Raw genomic sequence first — 26,849 nt, forward strand, 5'->3', positions numbered from 1 at the left:
TTAATTTGGCCTGCAGTTTAGGTTTTTTTTTTTTTTTTTTTTACTGAATATCCCACCACAGTCTTGAATAAAAGAGATTCCAGTAACATCAACAGTATCGACTTGCCAAAATCCAAGACTTTAAAATACCTTGGTTTGACAGTTGCCGAGGATGGAACCCTTCAGCCCGAAATAACCAACCACATAGGCAATGCTTGGCTTAAATGGCAGACTATGACTGCTGTATTCTGTGGTAGGAAATTTCCAGAGCAGCATAAATCAAAAATATACCACTCTGTCATCTGGCCAATTGCTCTCTATAATGCCAAATGATGGCTGGTTTCCAAGAAACTGGAGAAATGATTTGCTGTTATGGAAACAAGGATGCTACGGTGGACATCTGGTCTGATTTATCTTGATGAGGTGACATAGTATATACGCAGGCAATATGGAATTGCTCCATCCATATAGATGATGACAGAAAGCCGTCTGCACTGGTTCAGTCATATACTTCGAGCAGAGAAATCAACCGTGGCAAAAAGGGCTTTTGCACTGCAAGTTAATGGTAAAAGAACCGGTGAGAAAACAGAGAGAGCACTCGCTTCATGCCCTGGTTTTTTTTTTTTATTTTTTTTTTTAAATGCCGTTTGTTCAGGGCATCGACCTATAGAGATCTTTTGCCCCTACTTGCACCATGTATGAACCTGCGTGAAGTTGGAATTGCGGAAGTGTAGAGAGTTGAATGTGAGGAAAGGAGCATTAAGGACGGCACAAATACCCAGTCCCCAGGGCAGGGATATTAATCATTTACAACTAAAGGCCCCCTGACCCAGCCGGAAATCGAATCCGGGGCCACTGGATGACAGGCGGACACGTTGCCCCCTACACCATGGGGTTGGACTTCATGCTCTGTACAACGACCTCGGAATTGCAAACCTACACCCTGACCAGGCCCATGATCATGCCAAAATGGTGACGTAGAGTCAAAGTAGCAAACCTCGCCTAAGAGGGGGATAAACGCTGAAGAAGAAGAATTATTATCAGTAAATAATACAAATACAGTTCATGATGAAAATCACTTCAATCAAATCCAGTTGTTTTGTATGGTTTTTCTGTGCCGTTAATTTCATTTCCTTTTATAAGATATAATTTAAGATTTTTCATTTTGAAAACAGGATGATTGTTAGTTACCTTCTAAGTAGTTTTCATCATTTTGTTAATGCTGTTATACTGAAAAACAGAGGCTAATACTAGGTGTGTCTAAGAAGTACAGTGAATGGACCAATATTGCAATGGCAACGAGTGGTAACAATGCATGTATGTGCATGTGAATGGAGAGACATCTCGAGAATCCACCATGTAGCATTGTAACACATATAGCTAAAGCAGGTTAGTCTGTTGCAGCCATTTGAACATAGAACTTGTGAAGACTCGTGTCATAGTGCAATGGCTCAATGCATAAACATCAAGTTTTTATACAAATTTGGAAAAACGGGAAGAGAGATGCATACAATATTCGTGCAAATCTACAAAAAAGAAGCCGTAAGCAGATAATGTGTTTACGACTGGTTCAGATGCTTTCAGGATGGATACGAAACTCTTAATTTTGTGCCACATCTGGGTGGGCTGTCGACAAGCAGAAGTGCTGAAAACATGCAGGAAGTGCAACAGATGATGCCACATAATTGGTGACTCTATCTGAGTGAACATCAGAGGAATTAGGGATTAGAAAGGACAGTGTGATCATCATCATTCACAACAATTTGGGTGAGCAGAAGATCTTTTCTGCATTTGTGCTGTGCACAGACTGATAAGCAAACAGCAACATGGATGGAAATTGCTGGATTTTTCATTGACAAGTATGCCAAGATCCAGTTTTTGCCTTTTCCGACAGCAATGGCATGAACGACGAGGAATTCATACCAGAGGGTGAAACTGTCAACGCCATATTCTCTGAGAACATTTCGAAATGGTTGCTGCTCTGCATCTAGTGTGTTCAGTCAGAATTGTACAGGACTGGAAAGTGGAATGTCCTCCATGACAATGCGATCTGTGCGCACAGCTTCTTCGCTAAGTGTTGCGTAACTCTTCTCGAACATCGGCCATACTGCCTGGATCTGGTGCCTGAAGTCTTAAAAGTGTATTGTGGCCAATGTAAATACTTTGAAGGTGACTGAAAGTATTTTGTTTGTGATTTCTGTTTCCTTTGTATTACGATATCATTCACCAGACTCTCATCAATATACATATTCCATAATTTTTTTTGTTTGTAATTATAGGCTTGAATATTGTTGCAACAGTATCGGCAAATTCATCTTGCATTTGGGAGATAGTGGTTTCACTGTCGGCGGCCCTGAAGATTGTTTTCCATGGTTTTTCATTTTCACATCAGGCATGCTGGGGCTGTACCTTAATTAAACCCATGATCACTTCCTTCCCACTCCTAGCCCTTTCCTATCCCATTGTCGACATAAGACCTATCTGTGTTGGTGTGACGTGAAGCAAATTGTAAACAAATAATTAATGGCGAGAATGAAATTCCCCCTAAGATGAAGAAAGCAGCAATAAAATAGATGATGTAATTATTACTTATGATCTTGAAACTGAATCTGAGCAGGAGAGGAGGAAGAGAATGAAGTAGACACGCTAGAGGAAAGGCGGTAGAATGGATCTCCATGTTTTTGTACAGGAAATAATGGGGGTTAATGTAGAAAGTAAACACCTAATTTCAGTACCCAAACCAGTGGATATGATATATTAAAACGTTTACCAGGCTTAAATGGTAGCACTTAAGTTCAAATTATGTGACTTTTGTAAAAAAAATTCAGGGCATAAATATATCTAGCATGCTCGGGCAAAAGAGTGTAAGTCAAAAAATGTAACTTTTCAGTAGAAGCATTCTTTTCTTTATTCAAGTACTATACCTACTACAAATCATGTAAATGTTTAAAAATGTTAGGTTCTTAGTTTAAATGCTGTAAAATAAATGTAAATTGATTTCAATTAAATATTTTAGAAAACTGTTGACTTATACTGGTTTTACTACCTACAATTTTGCACTTATACTATTTGGACCATTCATGTTTTCAGGTTCAGAATAGCTAAAAGTACATCAAATTTTTTATGTAAACATAATAAAATTGCACTAATTTCAAGCAAGAGATATAAAAAGTGTCACAAAATGTCTGCTATTTCCATCTGTTCATCGTTAAGTTCCGAGGAAGACCATACTCGGTATGTCTTCTTTGTGTTCAGGTGTGAAAACTCCACTGGATTCATGCTGATCTGAAATGACATGAACAACCACCATCCTGTCACTAAAAAATATTATAATGTAAGGGGAAGAATTTGTAAAATTAAAAAGAAAGAAACAGATCATTATACCTTCTGTATCAGAGATGTCCTTTTCCTGAGCCAGAACTAACTCCAATATCTTCTTACCCCTTGATAACATGTTGCATCACAAAACATTCACTCACACAGCAGGAAAAACTACTTTATTAGCAGCAGCAAGTCGCAGTTGAACTAATCCTTCTGATATTATTATACACTGTAATGAACAACAATAACCGGAATTGTTATTTGGTATTGTTAATGCATCAATCTCTGCACAGAATTGTATCCAACAATCGTAATCAAGGAGGGAAATGACTTGTACTCTTTTACTCAGTATGTCTTGTGGGAAGGTGCAGTGGTATAAACAGTACATGTTGACATATACTGTTCTGACCAAGCAAATAAATTCTTTTCTCAGTTATACTATTTCTACCATGTGCTCTTACAGCTCATTGTTTCTCTTCAGACTTATATCATTTTTACCATAGCTATGTGATGACTCTACCTCACAGAATCTGGACTTATCTCATTTTGACAATTTTTTGACTTACTCTTTTGCCCAAGCATGCTAGATAATATGACCCTTTTTATCCTAAAGTCTTCATAAATATCCAATAAATCAGTTAATCCTTGAGAAAACTCCATACATATAGAGTAAGTCGGGGAGAGATGGCGCACATTTTGTAATGATTGTGCAGCAAGTCTTCGCCAACATTTCGATTAGCTTATTTTTATGCTAGACATCATTCCTTATGTCTCTCTTCACTGCCTTTTGAAGGACATGGTCTTAATGTAAGTAGATAGCAGAAAGAGATCGTTTATTTGAAAGTGTGTCACCTGCGCCATCTCTCCCGTAGTGTCCGGGTGAGATGGCGTTACATACTTGATATGCTAAGGAGGGAAGAAATTAAGAAGTAAACTATGATTACAGGTTTAATACATTTATTTACCTTATTTACATTAACTTGTCTATTATTCCTTGGCCATTAATAAATCAATTAATTATTTAAACTTCAAGATTTATCCCTCAGTCCTTTTAGGATATGTTTTTGCTTACTCTCTCTCCTCCACAATCATTACATAACACAATTCATGCAGCCACTTGTTGCAGACGGTGCACTTAATCCAATCATCCTTCTTTTTTGAAAATGATACTTCTCCCAGCATTCCACACACTAGTTGCAATCATCAGATATTGCATTATTTTGCCCATCTGGAATCATTTTGGCTGCTTCATTGGAATAAGGTTTTTCTCCTTTCCTACTCTTTCCCGTTGTGGCAGTGGTTGTAATTTTTCTTTGCACTTTGTTCTTTTCGTTCGCTGAGATTTCTCTTTTGTTAGAGATATTACGCTTTAAAGTTGCATTAAAGGCATGTACCACAAACTACGATTAGGCTGTGGCTGCTTCCTCTTCTCCATAATTAGTATAATTTGACACAGAATTAAACAAAATACATATAGGAGTTGATCAGAGAATGGAAACACATTTTACACCTAAATGGAAATTCAAAGAATGTCGCGCCATCTCTCCCGGAAATGTAGCGCGCCATCTCACCCGACATTTGGGGAGAGATGGCATACCCCTGCCCCAGGAACTGTGTTGACCCAACATGGTGTATATCACACCAGCATAGTCGTTGACTAACTTAGTCACCCGCCTATGCAAATGCAAAGTTAATTTAGCTTGAACAACCCAGTCAGTGGGCTTTTATATCATGACGGAGCAAAACTTTGAAGGCAGAGTAGACGTACTTGCCAGAAATATCCAGGATTTCAGGCGAAATCACTCGCACCATGTGACATCCAACAGATAGCTTTTGTTCTCACGTACACACTGTACACACGAGATGTAGTGGTCGAGCGATCTAACGGGCAATTGCCGCACTGGGCTACCCTGCGCCATCTCACCCGGTGCGCCATCTCTCCCGGAATCACTATAAATGTTCCTTTTACCTAAAAGCACGCACCTGCTCTAGGGTTTATGGTCTGTTGTGCCATAGGTTTGTTTGTTTGTTTGTTTGTTTAATGTTTTAAATGCTGTCTTGAACAATTATTTTCTGAACTTTTGGACAAAATTTTTGTGTATATTAAAATATTACATTCATGTAAGGAATATCTGTACATAAACCTTACAGCAGATATAATTTAATCTGTGTCTCTGGATCTGAATAAAAAAAGGATTTTACTTAATCTGTGTTTTCTGTTTTTCAGTCATTGCTGGCAAGAAGGTGCTGCTTCTGAATGTAAGAGATGAACCCTTCCTCTGCACTGACCAATTTGTTCCTCTCTTCACTCCATTTACTACTCGCTTTGCGGTCACAAAAATTTTGGAGTCCTACAGTATCAAAATTCCATTCTATGAAGCAGATCGGAAAGATCATCCAGAATTATTCGATACTCTTGAAGCGTAAGTTTGCCTTCTTCTGTTATTTTCATCTTTAAAAGCATACCTTTTGCTATTTTCAACTTTGTTTAGCAATCTTTCTCACAGTTCTGATAATGTATAAGGAAGAGATAGCCAACATCCAAAGTTGAATTTCAGGTACCTTATATAACAATATATAAATGCTTGTGATTTTGTTATATTACTGACTGTTGAACCTGTCATTGATAGGTTAGTTTTTATACAATTGCAGCAGAAATGCATCTTGCAGGAATGAGAGAGAGCACCTCTCTCTTAACTACAGCTAGTGTACTGTTATTGTTGATTAGTTTAATGGGCTTATGACATTGTAGGCCACCGCGTTTAGTTCCCTTTTGGAAGGCGATATGAAGACATCCGAGTGCAAGGGAGTCTTTTCATTTCTACATCCCTTTGTGGATTCCCACACACCTCTTTTTTTCCCTCCTTCTTTCAATGTTAATATTTATCCCAATCAATATGAGTTTATGACAACAGCGACCAACATCACTTTTTGACTAGTTACTTTTACATACAATATTTCCATGTCAGCAATGTTCTGCGTTTGGGAACTCGGCTCTAAAAATCTAAACCCCCTGCGGGTGGGGGACGCACATGTAGAATACACCCGCGGTATCCCCTGCCTGTCGTAAGAGGCGACTAAAAGGGGCGACCAAGGGCTGACTGAATTAGAACCATGAAACTAATTTTGAATCGTACCATCACGCGGGGAACACCATAGGTTGCCTGTACTTGCGAGTAGTACCACTAAATTCGGTACGAAATAGGTTTGTGATTAGTAGCAGTTAAAGCCTGGCCTGGTGGATTCCAGTACCCGTGCGTCGTACCCATGTGTGCAACACCGCGGGTCTGGGCGTAGCCTGTGAGTTGTACCACTATATGAGCAGCACCGTGGGTCTGCGTTGCCTGTGATTAGTACCCACTATGTGAGGAACACCACGGGAATACCGGCGCCCGTGTTTAGTACACCTAGGTGGGGAACCTTCTCGGTTTGCGTTGACTCTGAGTTGGGCCATTGTGTGAGACACACCATAGGTCTGCGTTACTTGTACGTATTGCAATACTTATGAGTAGTACCATATTTTGTGGAACACCGTGAATCTTCGCTACTTCTGATTAATACCCCAACATGACACATACCATGGTTCTATTTTACTCGCGACATGTACCATTCTGTGGGGTCTTAGACGTGGATTTTGCACCCCCTTTAGACACCAAGCATCATTGTGCTTTATAAGTGGTCCCTTGGTCGTTAATAATGTTATTTTCGATCTATATTGCGTCCGATCCACTGGTTTAAGTTTGTTTGTTTTGTGTTTTGTTAAGTTCCTGTCCATCCATTCATTCTTCATGCCATATTTTATTTTTATTTTGGTCAGTGGATGCCTTTACAATTTTTGTTCTTTCATTTCGTACCCTTAGGGGCCGATGACCTTTGATGTTAGGCCCCTTAAAACAACAAGCATCATCATCATCAGCTTTCATTTCGTACCATTAGGGGCCGATGACCTTCGATGTTAGGCCCCTTAAAACAACAAGCATCATCATCATCATCATAAAAATCTAAATTTGTGTGAATATCTCAATTATCATAGCCTGTGTGGCAGAAATGTATAAAGCATAGATGATCAGAAATTTTAATTCATATAACTTTTGTTATTAACAGGTTTTATGTGGAATAAGTCATCCGAGAGTGGGGGAAGACTTCCCCAACTATGGGTGGAACTTTTTAGCCCTCCTTCCAATGTCCAGAAGGGGTAGCTTCAACACTTCCTTACACGATTGGAAAAGAAATCGGGGGTCACCACATCCCCGAAGAAGACTGACAAACCATCTGCTGGGTCTCTTCCAAAGTGCACTCAAATGGTGGGCAAGAATGGGAGCCCCCAGCGCCTTCTTGCTCGATCCCTTTCTGTGGAACTTAATTCTCCCAGGAAGAAGGCTCACTGTGCATGATCCACACAATGCCCGTACTAGATGTCATCAGTGTGACCTAACTGAATTGCATCAACTAATATCCGTCTCATGTGTTCACCATAGTCTTAAGACCTGGACACAGCACAATTACGAGAGGATACTACAAACTTTATTTCAAGAACCCGAGTATCTCCGGATGACGGGTCGGAGAGATAGCTACAATTCCTTCAGTCATTGCAAGACCACATCACATTTTGCAGATACATCCAACTTTAGGATATATGACCCTGCATCTCTCTATTAAACACAGGGCCTCTAATCCTCCGTATTCCTTTAACATGCTTTTCACAGAGTGGGAGTTTCGGATGACCTATATTGGAATTATGATTTTACTCATTCAGGACAAATATTTCAAGTTCTCTATGGGAATAAAAATATATATCAGCCATTAACTGAGACAACAGATTGGTCCTGCAGCACGGTTTTTTTATTTCCAGCAGCAGAAAATTCAGTTGCACGTCAACATCAGCGTGTATGTTCTGACCCGGGGCCTGTTTCATAAAGCCACAAGTTCACAAGTTACAAGTAATTTTTCATACAAGTTGTTGGAAAAAATTAATTCCTGTTTCTTAAAAGCACTTGTAGGTACAAGTGTATTTATACAAGCTACAAGACTTGTCAACAAGTCAAAATTCATGTTGTGTTTCATAAAGATACTTGTACAAAGGGCACTAGGAAAGTTTTGCAATATGCAAAAATGGTTGGCTGGACACCCCTGTTATGGTGAGGGATAAAAAAAGGGGGTGAAAACCGGTCTAGAAGACAGCAAGGCGCGACCTTCACACTAGTTGTTACCAAGCAGTGGGATTGAAAGCAAGTTAAGATGTCGTTGTGGTCTAAAGGTGAATATCACGCAATTATCCGTTACAATTTTGCTCGTGGATTAACTGTTGACCAGTGCCTGGAGGAAATGACTCCTGTGCTGGGGAAACACCGTCCACATCGGACAACAATTTTCCGCTGGTACAAAGAGTTCCAGAGGGGAAATTTGGGGGTTGAAGACGATCCTCGTTCTGGGCGACCGTCTGAATCGGTGACTGAGGAAAATATTGAAACTGTGAGAAAAATGATGCAGCAAGAGAGGCGGTTGACATATCGGCAGGTAGAAGAGACCCTCCACATCCCTTCACCAGCTATTCATTCAATTCTACACCACCATCTCCCTGTTAGAAAGGTTCGTTCCCTTTGGGTGCCCCATTAACTTTCAGAGGAACAAAGGGCACAAGTGAAATGGTGCCGAGAAATGCTAAAACAGTTTGAAAATGGGACTTTGTGTAACGTCAATAGCATCGTTACAGGTGACAAAACTTGGCTTTATTATTACGATGTCCCAACAAAATCCCAGAACAAGGTGTGGCTGTTTAAAGATGAGGGTACACCTTTGACTGTGCGAGAGTCAAGGTCAGTGAAGAAAAGGATGATTGCAGTATTCTTCACTAATCGGGGCATCCTGACTCGGATTGTGCTAGAAACACGAAGGACAGTGACTGCGAAGTAATACAGTGAGACTTGTCTGCCTCAGGTCATCCAGACTCTAAAGCAGCTCCGCCCAAGGTCACAACTCAACACTTGGCTAATGTAAGAATGGATTTTCTTGCCAGATCAGGGTTGACTGTGCTTGATCACCCTCCATACAGTCCTTATCTTGCCCTATGTGACTTCACACTCTTCCCAGAAGTGAAGATGAAGCTGAAAGGGCGGCATTTTGCATCCGACGAGGAGCTTCTGGCAGCATGGGATCAAGAGTGTGAAAATGTAACCGAAGAAAAGTGGCAGAGTTGGTTCGGTGACTGCTTTCGACATATGGAAAAGTGTTTTGAGTGTGGTGGAAATTAGTTTGAAAAAATCTAAAGTGTTCACTCACATGCAAAACTTTCCTAGTGCCCTTTGTAGAGTACGAGAACTTGTAGAAAATACCATTTTTCTTACAAGTTGTTTTAGACATGTAAGGTTGAATACAAGTCTGTGTAATTTGCTGTTAAATACTCAATAATCAATTAGTTTTCAAGCTTTGTGTTCATTTTTGTACGGAACTGGATTTGTTATACGATAGTGATGAAGATATAATAGGGGATGGAAAAGATGGAAAGAACTTTCAGAAGTAGGGTTAACATAGCTTTCACAAGCTTTTATGAATACAATGAAAGATTTAGAATGAGTTCAGTAAAACTAAGAGTCACTCCTACAAGATCTAGGTAATCAACTTCAACATGCAGCTAACAGGAACTGTGCTCTATCCCCAAAATAACAGTTACTTACAGCATTACACTGGTGAAGAAATGAAGGTCAGTGTCATGCAGTAGGTGTATGCATGGTGTATCAAAATCTAATGTGTGCAGAGCAGTTCATTCAGTTGTGAATGCAATGAATATTGTCAAGTTTCCCACAGTTGTTGACTGGCTAGAGGAAACTGGCCACATAGTTCGAGAGTTCCGTGCTATTGCTTGTATGCCTGAAGTATGTGGATGTATTGATGGAACACTAATAAACATTGGTGCTCCTGTTGTAGTACATGAGAGCGACTTCACTGATAGGTATGGGAACCATTCCATAAATTGCATGGTAGTGTGTGGACCAAATCTTAAATTTTACTATGCAGGTGCTAACTGGCCTGGAAGTGTGCATGATGCACGCATACTAAGGAACAGCACTCTTTCTCAATACAGTAGAAGTCCGTTATAGTGAGAATTCATAACAGCGAAAAATTTTCTCGCTATAACAGATTGTCGTTATATCCGATTTTTTTTATAAAAGTCGGGAAACCCCCCCATATACATTAAAATCGATATGAAACAGCGATAAGTTTGTTCAAAACTTGTGTTTCCGCAGATGATTCCACGCCGGCATACTTGTTTGTTATTTTTCGAAATCGATACTACAGGAAACTGTATGTTTAATTACATTCTGTAAAAATATAGTACTGTATTTCTCCGAATCCAAGATGAACCCCACTTTTTCCTTCAAAAAATTTTAATCAGGCTCAAAAAGTACTTTGTAAAATCATATGAATGCCTTTGTTGTACAGTAGGCCTACGCATTTTAGACTATTTTTAGATGCGGAACATTAAATGTCGTCATGCCTATTTTTTTGGGCGGCTGCACAATTATTCTTTATTTCCACCGGTTTAAGGACCATTAACTTTAAATTGGCATCATAAGACCGAAGAGAACACGTTGAAAATTTGCCGGCAATACCTATTCCATGCGTCTCTGCAATACAACGATCCATCAGGAAATTATTCTTGCTGTCTATAAAACTGTTACTTTTACTCATCGTCAGATATAACCGGCTACCGCTACACGCATGTCTCGCTTGCCGGGTTCAGCCAAATTCAGCGGCTAGCGATGTATAGGCCTAATCGCGGACGTTGAAAGTCAACAAACGAGTTTATTGTGCCATGGTATGGCCATTCCGCCCTTGTGTTTTTCGTGCACATACCTCACAATTTCATCTTCGACTTCTTTAAAGCGTCCTTGTTGCAGACCACTGAATGCATTTTTTGTACAGTACGCATTTTTTTTTAGCTCTTTGTCTTCACGCTGACGCCAAATATTGGCTTTAGTTAGCCCTATGCCGTATTTTCTTGCGGCTGCACAATTTTTCTACATTTATGAGTGTTTAATAACCATTAACTTACAGTAAAATTGGCATCATAATATCGAAAATTTGCCGGCAATACCTTTTCCGCGTATCTTTACAATACGCTATCCATCACGAAAATATTCCTGCTGTCTATAAAACTTAATTTTACTAAGCGTCAAGTACAATAGACGTGTTATAACTCTGCTACTGAGTAGCCATGACCTTTCTAAGAATTCAAAGGTTCGCATGTTTTGATGCCATTCTGCAGATTTGAGAAATGTTTTTGTAGAAGCTAATAGAACGCCATACTCTCTTCACTATTTCCTGAGATCCAGTGATGTTACACACAAGCACTGTACAACCGGTTGTCGCGGATAGCGATGTAGGCTATAGTAAAGAGCCGGTCGTTTATTGTCAACGAGTTTTGTGCGCGTGTGAAAAGAACCAGCGTGGTTACCGCGGTAGTTGCCAATGGTATCCTTTAACTTACTGCAAGACAACCCTTGAGTTTTCGCATGAGATTCTGAGGGGGAAAAAGTCTTGGATTCGGAGAAATACAATATCACTCCAGAGGTTTCTGTGGCAAACACTTCAGTTTTCTTCCTCAAATGGTGTCACCTAACGTAACCATTTATATATCATGAAAACATATTTGAAACGCATGTAGAGAAATGATAACCTACTAGCGAAAAATTTACATGTAAATAGCCTTTCCGAAATTTAACTAGACGCGAGAAGATATGAAATATCCTCTGAAATCAGTGATGTACTCTGCCATATGTTGAGGTGTATCACATTCTTACTTAATTTCCATATATAATAATCAAATCAAGATATCGTTTACTTCAGTCATTATTTTTAACGAATTAACAACTGCTATCGGCCACGTTATTTACGCATTTATTACAAAAACGTGTTATCTTCTTTCATTTCGAATTTTCTTTAGAGAACAGCAGTCGATGGGTATTAGTAATCAATTCCAAAAACCCCCTTGAATGTCGACAAGAGAGCTCGCAAATGCACAAAGTGAGAAAACTATACCGTACCGAAGATGATCGATCGCATTTTGTTGCAAACGTTTCATTTTTCTTATTCAAACGGCGTCACCTATCCAAACTTAACCGTACTATACTTATGATGAAAACACACTTCAAGCGCCAGTAGAGAAATGATAACCTTCTCGCTATAAATTTTCATAATAGCATTTCCGTAATTCAACCAGACGCGAGAAAATATAAACTAACATCTGAAATCAATTAAGCACTCTGCCATATCTCGAGGTGTATCCCATTCTTACTTAATTGCAGTATTTAGCCTCAAAATTAAGCGGTCGTTGAGTCAGCCTTAATTTTTAAGGAGTTAACAACCATTAATGGACACGTTATTTACGCATTTATTACGAAAATATTTTCTCTTTCATTTTGAATTTTCTTTACGGAACAGCAGTCGACGGGTATTACTAATCGACTCAGACGTCACCTTCGAATGTTGACAAGAGAACTTGCCAGTGCACATAACGAGGAAACGGTGCCGAAGGTAATCGATCGCATGCAATATCATTGCTGGGGTGCATAAATATCGGTAACGGAAAAAATCGTGCGTGCTTAATCGCTCGTAAGAACGGATGCGTCAGTGATAGGGCTCTCGCTGTAACCAAAGGACGGTACACAGTTTAATATAGGAATTTTGAAGGGACCGAAAACAATCGTCGCTATAACGGAGTTCTCGTTATATGCCGTACTCTCTGTAGTGGACTTCTACTGTACTTTGATGCCAGTTGGCATCCATTTCCAAGTGCTATTCTTCATGGCGATTCAGGGTACCCATTGAAAGAATGGCTTGTTATACCTGTCTTGCATAATATAAATGACCCTGCTGTTATGCGTTTTAATAAACCTCATAAGGAAACAACACACATAATTGAAAATGCTATTGGGATCTTAAAAGGGAAATTTCCATGTCTCAATCACCTTAGAGTTAATCCTACTTTTGTAGCTAATATCTTTATTTGTTGTATTACACTTAATAATATTTCAAGAGAACATCAAGATCAGAATGTGATGAACACAGAATCTGTTCAAAATGGAAACGAACTAGATTTTGACTATGTACCTCTTCCAGCAGCATGTAGGCACCTACAGCAACTCATTAATCATTTTGCTTGAGATTAAGACTTTCCTAAAATATTAAGTGAAACAATATAATTTAAAAGTTTAATATACAGGAGAAAATAATGAAATATAAATTTAAAATCATACACTAGCTTCTTCAGCAACTTAATTTGTTAAAATATAATATACCCCTCTTTTTTACATTCTCATCATACTTTGTAAGGTCCTTAGTGTATTGAGACTTGGGTAGGCCCAAGTCTTTCTCAAGTTTCAAAGCTTCCAGTTTTGAATTATAGATTTTTATTTCTAACAGTTCATTCTGAAGGGCTATCTTCTTTCTCCTCTCAATTTACAGATAATCTGTATGGTGAGGTGAAGTCTCAGAGGAAATTCTCTTCCAGAGTTAAGGCAATATTATGAATGCAGCAACTTGTTGTTGTTGTTTATGATTACTCATGTTTGACTCCACTTGGCTATTTCACAGAAATCAGCTAACTCGTAAGACTTGTAGTGAAATGTACCAACCTTACATTTGCGGAAATTTTGTTTATGAAACAAAAATAAGTGTAGGAACCTCCTCTTGTAAAATAGTAACCCAGCAATGGTAGTCACCTGCAGGTTTCTGGATCTCTATTCTGATAAGAAAACAAGTGGCGGACCCACATCTGTCAGTTGAAGGTTGCCTGAATGAAGAGCCTTAACATGCTTAAGTTTCACAGCGGCTCATTGTAGAGGCAGCTGACCATGCAGTGCTGCTACACTTTTACATGACTATGTTGCTATCCTATAACAGCTATGGCATTGTGGCATATGGTTCAACATCATGAACTGAAATGTAGAGGTTAAGCAACAGCAGAGATAGCACTGATCCTTGAGGAAGACCCCTGTTTAGAATTTTAACTTCTCTGTGCTTATTATGCATTACTACCCGAAGTGATGTTTGTCAACATATAGGGTAATTAAGAATATTAATTTAGTTTACTAGTCCACCTAATCAATACACCTCACTTTACAAGTGAAAATACATTTATTCTTGAATTTGTGCATAATTTGGTATGTGTTTTTCTTCTTAAGTTGTAGCGTCTCAGTAAAATATCAAATTAAAACACTGAAATGTTGCTGTCTAATGACTTAATACTAATCAGTACACATCCTTTCAAGGATATTTAAAAACATTTTTGTCTATACAAGCAGCTTTGCTGTAGTTCTGTTCTACCCCTTTCTTGGAATAATTTTAAAATTACATGTTAAAAAGAACATTATAATATAAACCTCCTTATAGAAATGCTGACTAAAAGTTGAAAGTTGAGCTGTAGTTTCAGAGGTGGTAGAAAAATCGAACCTTGCCGGCTCTTGTTTGATCAACAGGAGAGCACCGAGGCTTCCACGTTGAATTTTTTTTTAATGACAAGGTCTGGAAAGAAAGAAAATATCTTAGTGGGTTTGAACTTTCAAATTAAAAGGAATATGTTTTTGCTAAAAGATGTGGAAACTCACCCTTTATTATGTTCCTCCATATGGCTGGTTACCTTCCGAGCCTAGCTCTGGTCTTTTCTTCACCATACTATTACGTGTATTGTACTTGTGTTTCCCCTCGCCTGGCGGGACCAGGCTGGGGGAAGTTGGAGAAGCATAGTTGGTAGGGGAAGAGGAAACTGTTCCACCTATGTGCAGATTGGAAGGGAGGGGTGTTTGCTTCTGTGGATGTAACTGTTGATTTTCCGTGGTGTTAAAATCGATGGTATTCGTTCCTATAATGAATTATTATTCTGTTGTATATCATTATTATTATTATTGTTGTTGTTGTTGTTGTTGTTGTAAACGTGGTCCAGACTAATATAGACATTTTCGTATATACTCATTAGACTCCCTTAACTCACTACTTTTAGTATGGTTAAGTCTTGGTTTATATTAGTGTAATTATGGCCAGTATCCCCTATATGTACACTCATAGCAGAATATTGTCTATGTCTATTTGCATTAACATGCTCTTGATATCTAGCATGAAATTACCCTCCTGTTTGACCAACATACTGTACCAGGAACCGTTGGTCACCTGGAACATGAAATTTTAAAGTCCGAGATTTGTAACGGGACGGCCAGAATTTAGGTTCTCAACGGCACGACATGTCCTGGCAGTCAGCTTGCAGTCCACATTACCTGTTCCACGTCACCGATGATGCAACAGCGCATGAACAAGGCGTGACAATCTGGAAGTTTCCAAATCATTTTCTAAACTCCAAACCCATTGTAATTTTGATTTAAAAACTACACCATCTTGTAGCCCTTGGTTTAAACGTAAACATCTGCAAATTTGGCAAAAATCAATCCATGGAATTGGGAGATATTCGAGAAGAAGGAAATACAGTTTTCCACGAGGCTCAGGTAATCACCTGGCTCATGGATATAAAAGGGAGAGCCACGCTTACAAGGTCACTGTAGTTCCAGTTCAGTGCTCACAGCTGTCGAGTGTGCAGGCATGAGAATGAATCTATACTTGGTATTCGAACTTAGTATGGTACGCGAAGATTCATCAAAATAAACTTGTGAATTCAGTGAACGATGTGACACTTAGAAAATGTTCGATTGCATACGGACTTGTAAATTTGGCGAGTGCTACAACACTTAGACATTTCTTGATGACACAGTGTATGATGGTGATAGTTACCAATTTTGTGTTTCTAACTACAGTTTAAAACGTAAGTGGCAAGAAATTACTTGAAGTTTTCTCCAATACTGATTATTATGTGTGAATTGAGAACACATTTTAGGATATTATAGACTGCTTAGCTCTCAAAAGTCAACTGTTAACAGTTGTACTCTGACGTGTACATTTAAAGACTGTGGAATGCTAACACATTCATGGCGAGTGTGAGATACTGAATTAAATTCTCTCTTGCTTCCACATTCCAACTCTGAATTTTAGAGACCATTGTAGTCGAGAAAGGGTGTTATTTTCAAGTTAAATTTCCAAAACTTACAAACATTCTTCATGAATAGACTCGTATCATTGCGTATAGACACACAAAATTGTGTGAAGTGAAATTTGATTTTAGTGGAATATATTTTCGGTAACAAACTTTATTCCAAGTGACACTACTCTTAAATTTGATTTGAAGTAAGGACATTATTAATTATCCCTAGTGAATTATGCTTTCAATTGACTACAATTTTTGAGTGCCACAATTTAGGTACAATTGAACTGTGCTAGAAATAGACTGTGAGATCTGATTGATACTGATTACTGTTCTGCTACCAAATGTAACCACTACTACAGTGGTTACACAAAACAAAGCACTAAACACAGTAAGGGGGGGGAAGGTAAGAGCAACTACACAATATCAGCAACCACTACACACTCAGAGAAACATCAGCCAACAACAACAACATAATACGTAAATATCAGTAGGGCCAACTAGTGGACAATAAGCCAGGAAGGTGGAAGGAACTACGACCTACCGAAGACATGGACATGGCTTAGGTTGCGGTTTCCGAAATAATTCGCCGTGATCCTTAAATTTGAAAAATATTATTTACAAGTGAAATTTTACAAACACATTCCGGACAAGATCCACCAACTTGCAACTTACGAACTATATTCTCTGTGATACCATAACCTAGAGGATCTTTGATAATACCTTGGTACAAGTTCAATATTTCAAACCAACTATACATCTAGTTACAAATCCAGTTGTACAATGCAATTTACAGTCAAGTAAACGTACTCTCCAAAACTCTAGCGTACATCAAGTGACACTGAACTACCAGAGGCAAACCCCAAGGTAAATATATTAAACTACAATCTACATATTTAGTGAAACAAGAAATGGGAATGCCTTGAAAACAAACAGGCAAGCCCAGCTGAAAAGCTAAGGCCTCATAAATAATTAATTTGGCGAATCTAGGTTAGGCTAGGGCAGACTCCTATACGAAATAGCAACCGAACATTACGGACATTTTAGCCGGAACGGAGGCGTCGTACACGACGTAAAACTTCAGACAGACCAAGACAGACTAGGGCAGACCAGACCAGGCCAAGACAAGACAACACAGACCGAATTATCACGAACGCTGCCTCCCTCTCTATATATAGGTATAATTTCGTGTGGCTATTTCTAGCCAAGTGCAGCCCTTGTAAGGCAGACCCTCCGGTGAGGGTGGGCTATATATAGGTAAACCCTGGCCTTGGAGTAGCCAATCAGAATGCATGAGTCCGCCTATCCTCTCCTAGGTTCACCAATCACAATTCCTACTCCTGTCGCGAATTTTAAATAACATTCTCGAATACACACGCTCGCGAACCTTCCATTTCCAGAACAGTCAGAATATATATTCTGGAAGACATAACCAACAAAATACAACACACCCTGCTCAAAAATTCATGTAACATTTCTGAATACTTCCAGTAAGTACGGAACTGAAATCTACTGTTTACAAATACCATATGTTACAAATATTACACAGTACAGGTTAGGTCATTACAAATAAAACATACTACCACACTTTACACATAAAGTCTTCAATAAACATTTTCCACTTCCACTACATTTTTCACCTGTGACAGTTACAAATGATAGACCTAGACTACGATTTCTAGTGCAAGAATCTCGAAATATGCTACCAGTGATAAGATACTCCATCCGTGTGCACTGTATTAGAACTGTGCTATATTAAAATAGGACACTCCCAAAGTTAAAGATAGTCAGCTGGACTTTTTTGTGTTCTATCAGTATATTTTGAATACGATAAATCCTGACGAGTGCCTATTACGCTTATCTACACCTGTCGACAAGGGAAAAGAAGATTGTGGTTCGACGAGGGACATTATGTGTTGATAAACTTAACCATGATAGGTAAAAATAACTGTTTGATCCATATTGACTAGTTTGAATGTAGTACAGAAATATTTAAAATAGTTATATTTGAATCAGCCTTGTCAATACACTTATTAATGAAAGAAAATCTGATCGTAAATCGATCGATCTGACCACTGATGAAGGAAATGGTTGAATTCCTGAAACATGTTTGGTTGAATAAATAATTTTCTTTCATTAATAAGTGTATTGATAAGGCTGATTCAAATATAACTATTTTAATATTTTTGTACTACAAGAAGGACATCATATCGCGGTTCGACAAGGGATTTGAACGTGGTAGCATGGTGGACATGACGACATCCGACTGCAGGGAGCTCAACTTTTGGTTCACTGAATTACATGTTCTTCAATCCAGTCCAGAGTTCCAGTAATACAGGTCATATAAGTGCTTTAAAAACTTTGTAGTTCCACCACACTAACTTTTCATGAGTGGAAGCAAAATTTGTAAGTTCTGGAGTGGGTAGCTCAATGAACATTATGAACTTGTACTAGAATCATTTGGGTCTATCACAATTATTTAAAGATCAAGATTGAACTTTACAAGACAGTTTAATTTTCACTTTCATAATTTTGCTAATCTCAGTGTTAAATTTAGGTAAAATATAGCATAAATTTGCATCTCGATTGCTATAAACTTAAAAGCAGAATTTGTGATGAAATATTTTGTTTCCATTCATTAAAATGAAATTATTCTCAAAAGAGACAATATCAGATGAGTTTGATACTTTAAGATATAATTTATTTCCATTCAAGCATAAGTCTAAAGACTTAGAGAAAAATTCATCGTTTTGACAAGCATATGAGCAGGCTAAACTGTACGTTCTTCCCACAATGTGTCGGGAACTCTGGGTGTACCGTACATTATCAAAACTTGGTGCTTTCCCATTCTTCACTCCTTTCAAAGCTTTCAAGAACTTATCTATCAGTAAACAGCATAGAATGATCAGGTGCAGCACTGCTGTGTCTGTCCATGTGGATAATTCCTTTTTCTTATTGATGTTGTGTGATATTTATCAGGTATCACTTTTGACATGTTGACAATGCAACTGGCAACGAGTCTCTACCGCTTCTGTCCATATTTTTCATCTGGCTTCATGTAATTTATGAAGAAATTCATCATCTATGTCATTTCCACCATTCTGCTGAAGTCTTCTTTCCGGTCTAACTCCGAGATTCGTTCACTGCATTTCATACGAAATGGTTTCAAAGGCAACATCTGTCTTTCTTCAACTCTCTTCCCTTTACTTGTTTTGTAAGCTAATCCCTTATTTCTAAAGTCTTTGTTGAGTCTCCTTTGCTATCTTGATGTATTAGTCTTTCATAGAACATGTTTAACCATATGATTTTCTGATTTCTGTAGGCTTAAATGCTGTTACTTACGGCTGAATTGTCATCAGGGTTACTGGAAACATGTTCTTCAGTGGTACTCTCATGGACAAAATCTGGATCCTTCGCACTCTTATCCAAATTAAAGGCAGTATCTCCATCATCAGTTTCCAAACTTTCAAGTTCTAATAGCACCATTGACTTCAAAACTGGCAAATCTGTAAAATAATAACATAACAGTCACGAAGACATTTGGCATTTTGTTTCTTTTCTAAGAATAAATTTATATTTATAAAATCCTAGCAAGAAACTTGTGAGGAATTATGAAAGGTCAGTAGAGCAAGGAATTCGCTATTTCAATACCTTAACTTGGCTCTCCATGATATTTCTCCATTTTATTAATAATTTAATGCTAGGTTGATTTGGTTAATATGAAGTAATACATGTAAGCAATTTCTAGAATATTGCATTACTAATAACAATAATCTTACCTTGGTCAATTAGCACGTCATATTTTTCATGCTCTTCACTCATTCTCGCATTGGTATTATTGGGTTCAGCCTGTGGTACTGAGGCTAGTGTAGAACAATCTAAAATAAAATGTAAAATAAATGTTAATAATGCGATTTGAAATATGATTATTACATTAACAATAGTCATAGTATAATAATAATAATAATAATAATAAAAATTTAAAACTCACCGTTCTGGTTTCCACCACTATTTTCTTCTGGGTAATCCGTACTTCCATATTCATTCCATCAAATAAACTAACCGTTGTCTACGACTAAGCATATTTCCACACCCTTCCATATTAACAAAGAAACTACAAATACCTACACATAAGCCAGTGTCAGTATTAAAATGTGAGAGAAATCGACAATGCACGTTATTAAAGCAAGTACTATAATGGAATTCTTTTAAGAACTACCGTACTTAGTTCTATAAAGTCCATCAATGGACTTAACATGAATATTAAACTGCCTATTCCCTCTACTGTTCAGTTATAATATTCTTCTTCTTCTTGCATTAGGGCCTACTAGGGACCACGTTCCAATTATAGTTTTTCATCCTTTGTTATTGTTCCTTCCCTTTCTTCCAGTATTCCTTCATTGTTTTGCTATGTTTCTTTTTTTCTTTCTTCAGACCACTTAGTGCCAAGTTTTTTTTTGTTTTGTTTTTTGCCTCCCTCCCTTGGAATCCTTTCATCTTTAAAACTTTCTTCCTGAAAATTTCTCTTTCCATTACTTCTTCTTCTCTGATGTTGCCAAGTCTTTTTTGATCTCTTGAATCCAGGTGGTAGTTGACTTTTTCTTCCAAAAATATGTGAAGATCTTTTTGGTTAGTCTACTGTCATCCATTCTGTAAATATGTCCAAAAAATAGCAGTCTCCTCTTCCGTACTGTTATAGATATTGTGCCGTTTCACATTTCTTTATAAGAGCTGCAGTAACAAAGATGGAGTCTCTGCGGTCAAATGTCAAATAAAATGCATTTAACATCAGTACGGGCCGAATTGTAAGTCTTTTCGTCGGTCGATTACAGTAATGGCCACGTATAGAAGGCGCAGAAAAAAATGACAGATGGACATTATTTGAAACCATTATTCAAGAAAAAAAATGCTCATCATTTATTATATAATCTGACTTCGATGTGTTAAGAAGACGCAAGACTCGATTTAAAAAGGATTATCCAGCGGAGCTAATTACTAGGAACTGGAAGACGAAAATTAAATCGCGACTACACGCTAATCTGCGGAGATCAAGATTTAAATGCCGCGCGGGAGATTAAATACGTAAAAGGAAGAGATAAAGTATATCACAGTAGAACTACGTCACGCAGTGACGCAAGCCCTCGGTGAAATTTTCCCGATACCGTTTAACATTGAAAGACACCTACGGACCAGTGGTTGAATGCATTTAGACTAATAAAAGGATAGCGGAAAGAAATTTATTTTCAAATCAGAATATACATAACATCTGTCTTAGACGGTTTTGAACTATTTATTGGATCAATTGCACCCCAGTAAGACCTATGCAATCTGAGCAACGCAAGAGCTATATTAATTGGAAGATGTCAGCAATGAGTCAAATATTCTATCATTGTTCTGTTCCATACGCACGAGTCTTCACCATGGGTCTGTAAGGAAGCAAGGCGATGCTGCTTGGATCCTGATGAGGCGAGACGATGTTGGCTGTCCCGGATGACCAGTGATCAATGTTGAGAAGCTACGATGTACCCGACCACTTGTGGAGGAACCAGATGACGAGATCCTAGTCTCAGATGACCAGAGATGAGGAAACACCGAGACCATCTTGAGCAAAGCTAAGTCCATTATCCAAGTCGTTTTCGTAAGTAAGAGTATATTATTTCTTTTATTGCATGTTAATGTTTGCTTTGTGTGAAGACAGTGCGTAGATAAACGTCTAGCTGAGATGATTGGAAGTAGGTACTCATCCGTATGAAACGTCAATTCCATTTGTAGGCGTGGTCACCAAGTGATTTTCCGATCGCAATGTTTTCCAGTGATATGTGAGGAGAGATAGCTTGAGTTATTATTATTATTATTATCAGTGAAGTGTAAAGAGTGAAGTTGGCTTTAATACCTGCGTGTCCTAAATTTAAGTAATGTCAAGCAGTTCGAGATCGTACATAGGATGTGTTTTATGAAGGAATATGGCAGTAGACTACTCCATGTTAAATTTGGCACTATGTCTGTAGTAAATAAAGTAGGCATTTTAGGAATGTCACGGCACGTTGATGTGCAAGTCAAGGTATTGATCTACGTATGATGAAGTGATAGAGTGGCTATATATGAAATATGAGTAGTAATTGACGCGTCATGGATATGATATTGAGTGGTTAATGATGTATGATGGTTGTATTTATTGTTTTCTTCGAGAGAGATAGTCATAGTTGTACGAAGTAAGACCTCGTGATTTCAAATGATGTTTCTGAGAGTGTCATTGAATTCTCGCCAATTCCATGCAATAATTCTGGATCCTACGCATTTTACCTAGCTCAGGATATGATCTCGAGACGTGCAGTGCAATGTTTTATCCGTATTAGCCTACCTAGAGAAGCATATATGTATTCTAGATAAGATTTGAGCTTACACTGATTTACTTAGGATGATCTTGAAAACTCTCACTGTATATAACTCCATTTCTGGATAATTTCAACCTATAGGCCGATCACTGGTGACCTAGATTTTCAAAGGAGAATCATTTTTCTTTTGTCGGAGATAGTGTCGTACGATTAAGTAGATTTTCCATTGGTAGTGTGTGTTATAATAACTCTGTATGACAAGCGTGGTGACGTTTCTTGCTACTTCGTACGCACGTAGTCTATGTCAATAAGCTAAGGTCATATTACCTTAAGTTCATAAATTAAATCTTGCGAGAATGTTACTTGTAGGGTGATTACGGCTTACAATGGACGTAGCTTAGCTCATGATGTGTAACACAAGGAAATATGAGCGTCTAAGAAACAACTAAGTAGGCATAAACGAATGTTTTAAATGTAAAACATATAAGAGTGTACTTGTCAAAACAATGCAAGAAGAGCTTTATAATAGCCTTATTGATAGTCTTAAAACTGCAGCCAGACAATCATTCAGTGAAAATTTAAGTAATGTGACAGTTTTTAGAGTAGGTATTAGGTGTTAATTAACAGGATCTAATGTGGATCCCACGAATAATTGATTCAAATAACTCGAACTCCATTTCTTGACCGAGCATTAACTCAGAAATTCCACTAGCATTCCTTTATTTTCTCATGAGTGTACCACTAGAAAGACTGTAAATAATAGTTAATAGGATTTTTATTTTATTCTTGGTGGATGCATCCTATATTCTTAATGTACTTAATTTTAATGTTTATTTTCTTGCCAAGAAGGCACTTGTAAATACCATTATCTGCGTTCAATTTAATTTATTTGGTCATCACCCAGCTCTGTAGGTGAATTATATACAAAGGAAAACATAGCTTTTTCAAGAATTTCCTAGATGTTACATGTAATTTATACTAGTAATGGATGATTTAGGAGATTAATGAGTTTATGAAAGGAAGCAATTTAAGCCGAGAAGGCATTCATTTAGGTTGAAGTCGGAAGATGTGATTTCTCTAAAGTTGTTGACGGACATGAATTATTAGGTTGACAATGAGTCACTCATTACAAGAGCTACTTCATTAGTAAAAATTTGAGATAATTCCTTGAATATTTGGTTTAATTTTTAAATAAATATGGAATAGTGAAACCTAAACACTCTTTCTCTGTGTTCTTAGAATAAGAATTAGTTGTAAGACTGTAGTAGTAACAAGCGACGACAATTTCCATAAGAGTTAATGAGAATGGTGCCTAACTAAATACGAGCAAGAGACGTCTTTCTGCGTTAGTTAGAGACTACCGTTGATCGACCTGGACGTTTTTCTGTTACGGAACTCACACCCGTAGAACTTAATTACCAGATTTATTGAAGTTAGAGCTAGTCAGGATCTCTTGTGTCCATGCCTGGACGCGGGAACGGCGCAATATGTTTTCTATGTTCTGATAAATTTTGTTATTAATTTCCAGAATTCTGTAGTTTTTAGAGGGCCTAATAATTTTCTTATAATTTTTCTTTCTAATACTTCCCATCTTTGAAGTTTATAATTGAGTACTGAGCATTCACTGGCATATAAGCATTCTAGTTTCACAACCATGTTGTAGTGCTTTATTTAAGATTTTTAGATAAACATTGTTTGTTGTATGTATTTTTTGTTATACCATATGCTCTTTCTATTTTATTTCTATAGCAGATTTTATCAAACCATTTTCTTGGATTAATATTAATATATTTTGATTTTTGTTTTGTTATTAGTCATTACTAGAGCCTGGATTTCCATGCAAATGCATGTTCCTAAATAAGCTGGTAACACTTCGGAAACTTTACAAATATTCATTTTATAACTAATCAATTCCAAACAACCTTATTTTTTCCGTGTATGTTTGCATGTTTTGGCCTTTTTAGGAAAAATTCATGCATTGTGCATATTTTGAAAAATTGTGTATTTAATAGCAAATAATTGGACATTTTTATTGGATTATATTACTTTTCTTCTAATTTTGATGCACATATTATGTTTACATGCATGATAGTGCCTTTTTTGAACATGGATTTGCAGAAATTGGGACCTTACGTCCACGTTATTTGTCTATTATTGAGAGAGAAATAAAAAGTATTCCTTGACAACCAAAGTTAGATGCATAGAGGTCCTATAATCCAGTTAGCCAAGCACGTTCTTATCTTTTGCTTGAGTAAACATTGAGATAAGTGGGAAGACCTCGCGTCGGCCACTCTAATCCTTAGAAATATGGTGTCCCAGTAAAAACTGAACCCTACATTTTTCAATACTAAATGCTATTTTTTTTAGGAACATGTTAGACGAAGAAAGCAAAACTTGAATCACATTACTGCGACACCTTGTTACTGACAATGAGATAGCAGCTTACAAACCTTGGTTTTGCACTGAATCCTGTTTTATTTTCCTGGAATTTCCTACCCCGAAAACCGAAATCTCACTGTTTACACGTCTGAGGCCAAAATAATTAGGAAAAGAAGGGAGTTCGAAAGCAGCACACTTACACACTTCAAATTGTAATTCAGTGTTGAATTGTCCTGAGAAGTGTTGATATCATGCCATTTGTTAAAAGTCTACGAAGACACCTCATGTCTAAATAGATCGAGGAAAGTAATTTCTAAGTTAACTTTTGAAAAGAGATAACTTCAGATGTACTTCGTCCTAAATGTCTTCATTTAGGTATGAACCTATCACTTCTTGTGACGTAGAAAGAATATTTTCCGTGTTCAGGAATGTTCTATCAGATAAACGAATGAACTAAATGAAGAAAATGTGGAGAAATTAATTGTTTTACAATGTTTCAAAGATAAGTGAAAATATAACCATGTTGAAGTGAATTTTGATAGTGCATATTTTCCAGTTTATTGTATACGTTCCGTCATTTGATAGTGCATGAATGCATGCATATTTTGAGATTTGATAGTGCATGGAAATCCGGGTTGTATTCATTACATAATGCTTTGTAGCTTATTAAACCATACAAGTAGACTTACCCAGTTTTAACAGCCACTACAATAATGATTCGCAAGGGTAAAAATAATGTAACTAGACTTACCGTTTGATCCTTCTTCGCAGCTTCCGCTGATCAAAATCAAGTAAGTCGATTTACCCATACAAATGCATACTACTGAATTACTTCAAAAATTAAATGCGGAATAATGACTCCATTTTTTACAAGATCACTTACCCGTTTTTACACAATGCGGGTATCATCATCAGTGATCGCTTGGTGCACAACTCATTTCCGACCAAAAGTGAACTTACCCGGTTTTTCCCAAATGCTGTAGGATATCTGTTATCATAGCTGGTACAGTAAAACTGTATAAGACATAAATGATCGGAAATTCTATTATCTACAACTTTTGTTATGTAGTATTTCTGTGGTAATTTATAACTTTCATTTCCGTGTTGACGTTTGACTTATATAATAGGAATCAATCGAGGATTGTTCCACCATTCAGCACTTTATATACATACATACATACATACATACATACATAATCATTATAATTATCATTATAGACCGTTATGGCTTTCAGCGTTCAGTCTGCAAGCCTCTGTGAATTTACTAAACATCACCACAATCCTCTATTTGCAACTAGTGCTGTGGCCTCATTTAATTCTATACCTCTTATCTTTAAATCGTTAGAAACTGAGTCTAACCATCGTCGTCTTGGTCTCCCTCTACTCCTCTTTCCCTCCATAAAAGAGTTCATTATTCTCCTAGGTAACCTATTCTCCTCTATTCGTCTCACTTGACGCCACACCAAAGCCGGTTTATGCGTACAGCTTCATCCATCGAGTTCATTTCTAACTTAGCCTTTATCATTCCAAGTACCCTCCTGCCATTGTTCCACCTGTTTGTACCAGCAATCATTCTCGCTACTTTCATGTCTGTTACTTCTAACTTATGAATAAGATATCCTGAATCAACCCAGCTTTCGCTCCCATAAAGCAAAGTTGGTCTGAAAACACACTTATGTAAAGATATTTTCGTCCGGGAGCTGACTTCCTTCTTACAGAATATAGTTGATCGCAACTGCGATCTCACTGCATTAGCTTTACTACACTGTGATTCAATCTCACTTACTATATTATCATCCTGAGAGAACACA

General features: G+C 37.6%; 1 protein-coding gene across 2 annotated transcripts in view; it reads left to right on the top strand.

Annotated features, from left to right (window-relative positions):
- Nucleotides 1–26,849, top strand: part of LOC136858067 (uncharacterized) — a 579,094-nt gene that overhangs the window by 461,678 nt on the left and 90,567 nt on the right. For both annotated transcript variants that reach the window (XM_067137317.2, XM_067137318.2), the window contains exon 17: nucleotides 5,528–5,723. In XM_067137317.2, the coding sequence (XP_066993418.2) occupies nucleotides 5,528–5,723 (196 nt within the window). The remainder of the gene's footprint in view (nucleotides 1–5,527; nucleotides 5,724–26,849) is intronic.

Source organism: Anabrus simplex, chromosome 1, assembly GCF_040414725.1.
Source record: "Anabrus simplex isolate iqAnaSimp1 chromosome 1, ASM4041472v1, whole genome shotgun sequence".
Lineage (NCBI taxonomy): Eukaryota > Metazoa > Arthropoda > Insecta > Orthoptera > Tettigoniidae > Anabrus > Anabrus simplex.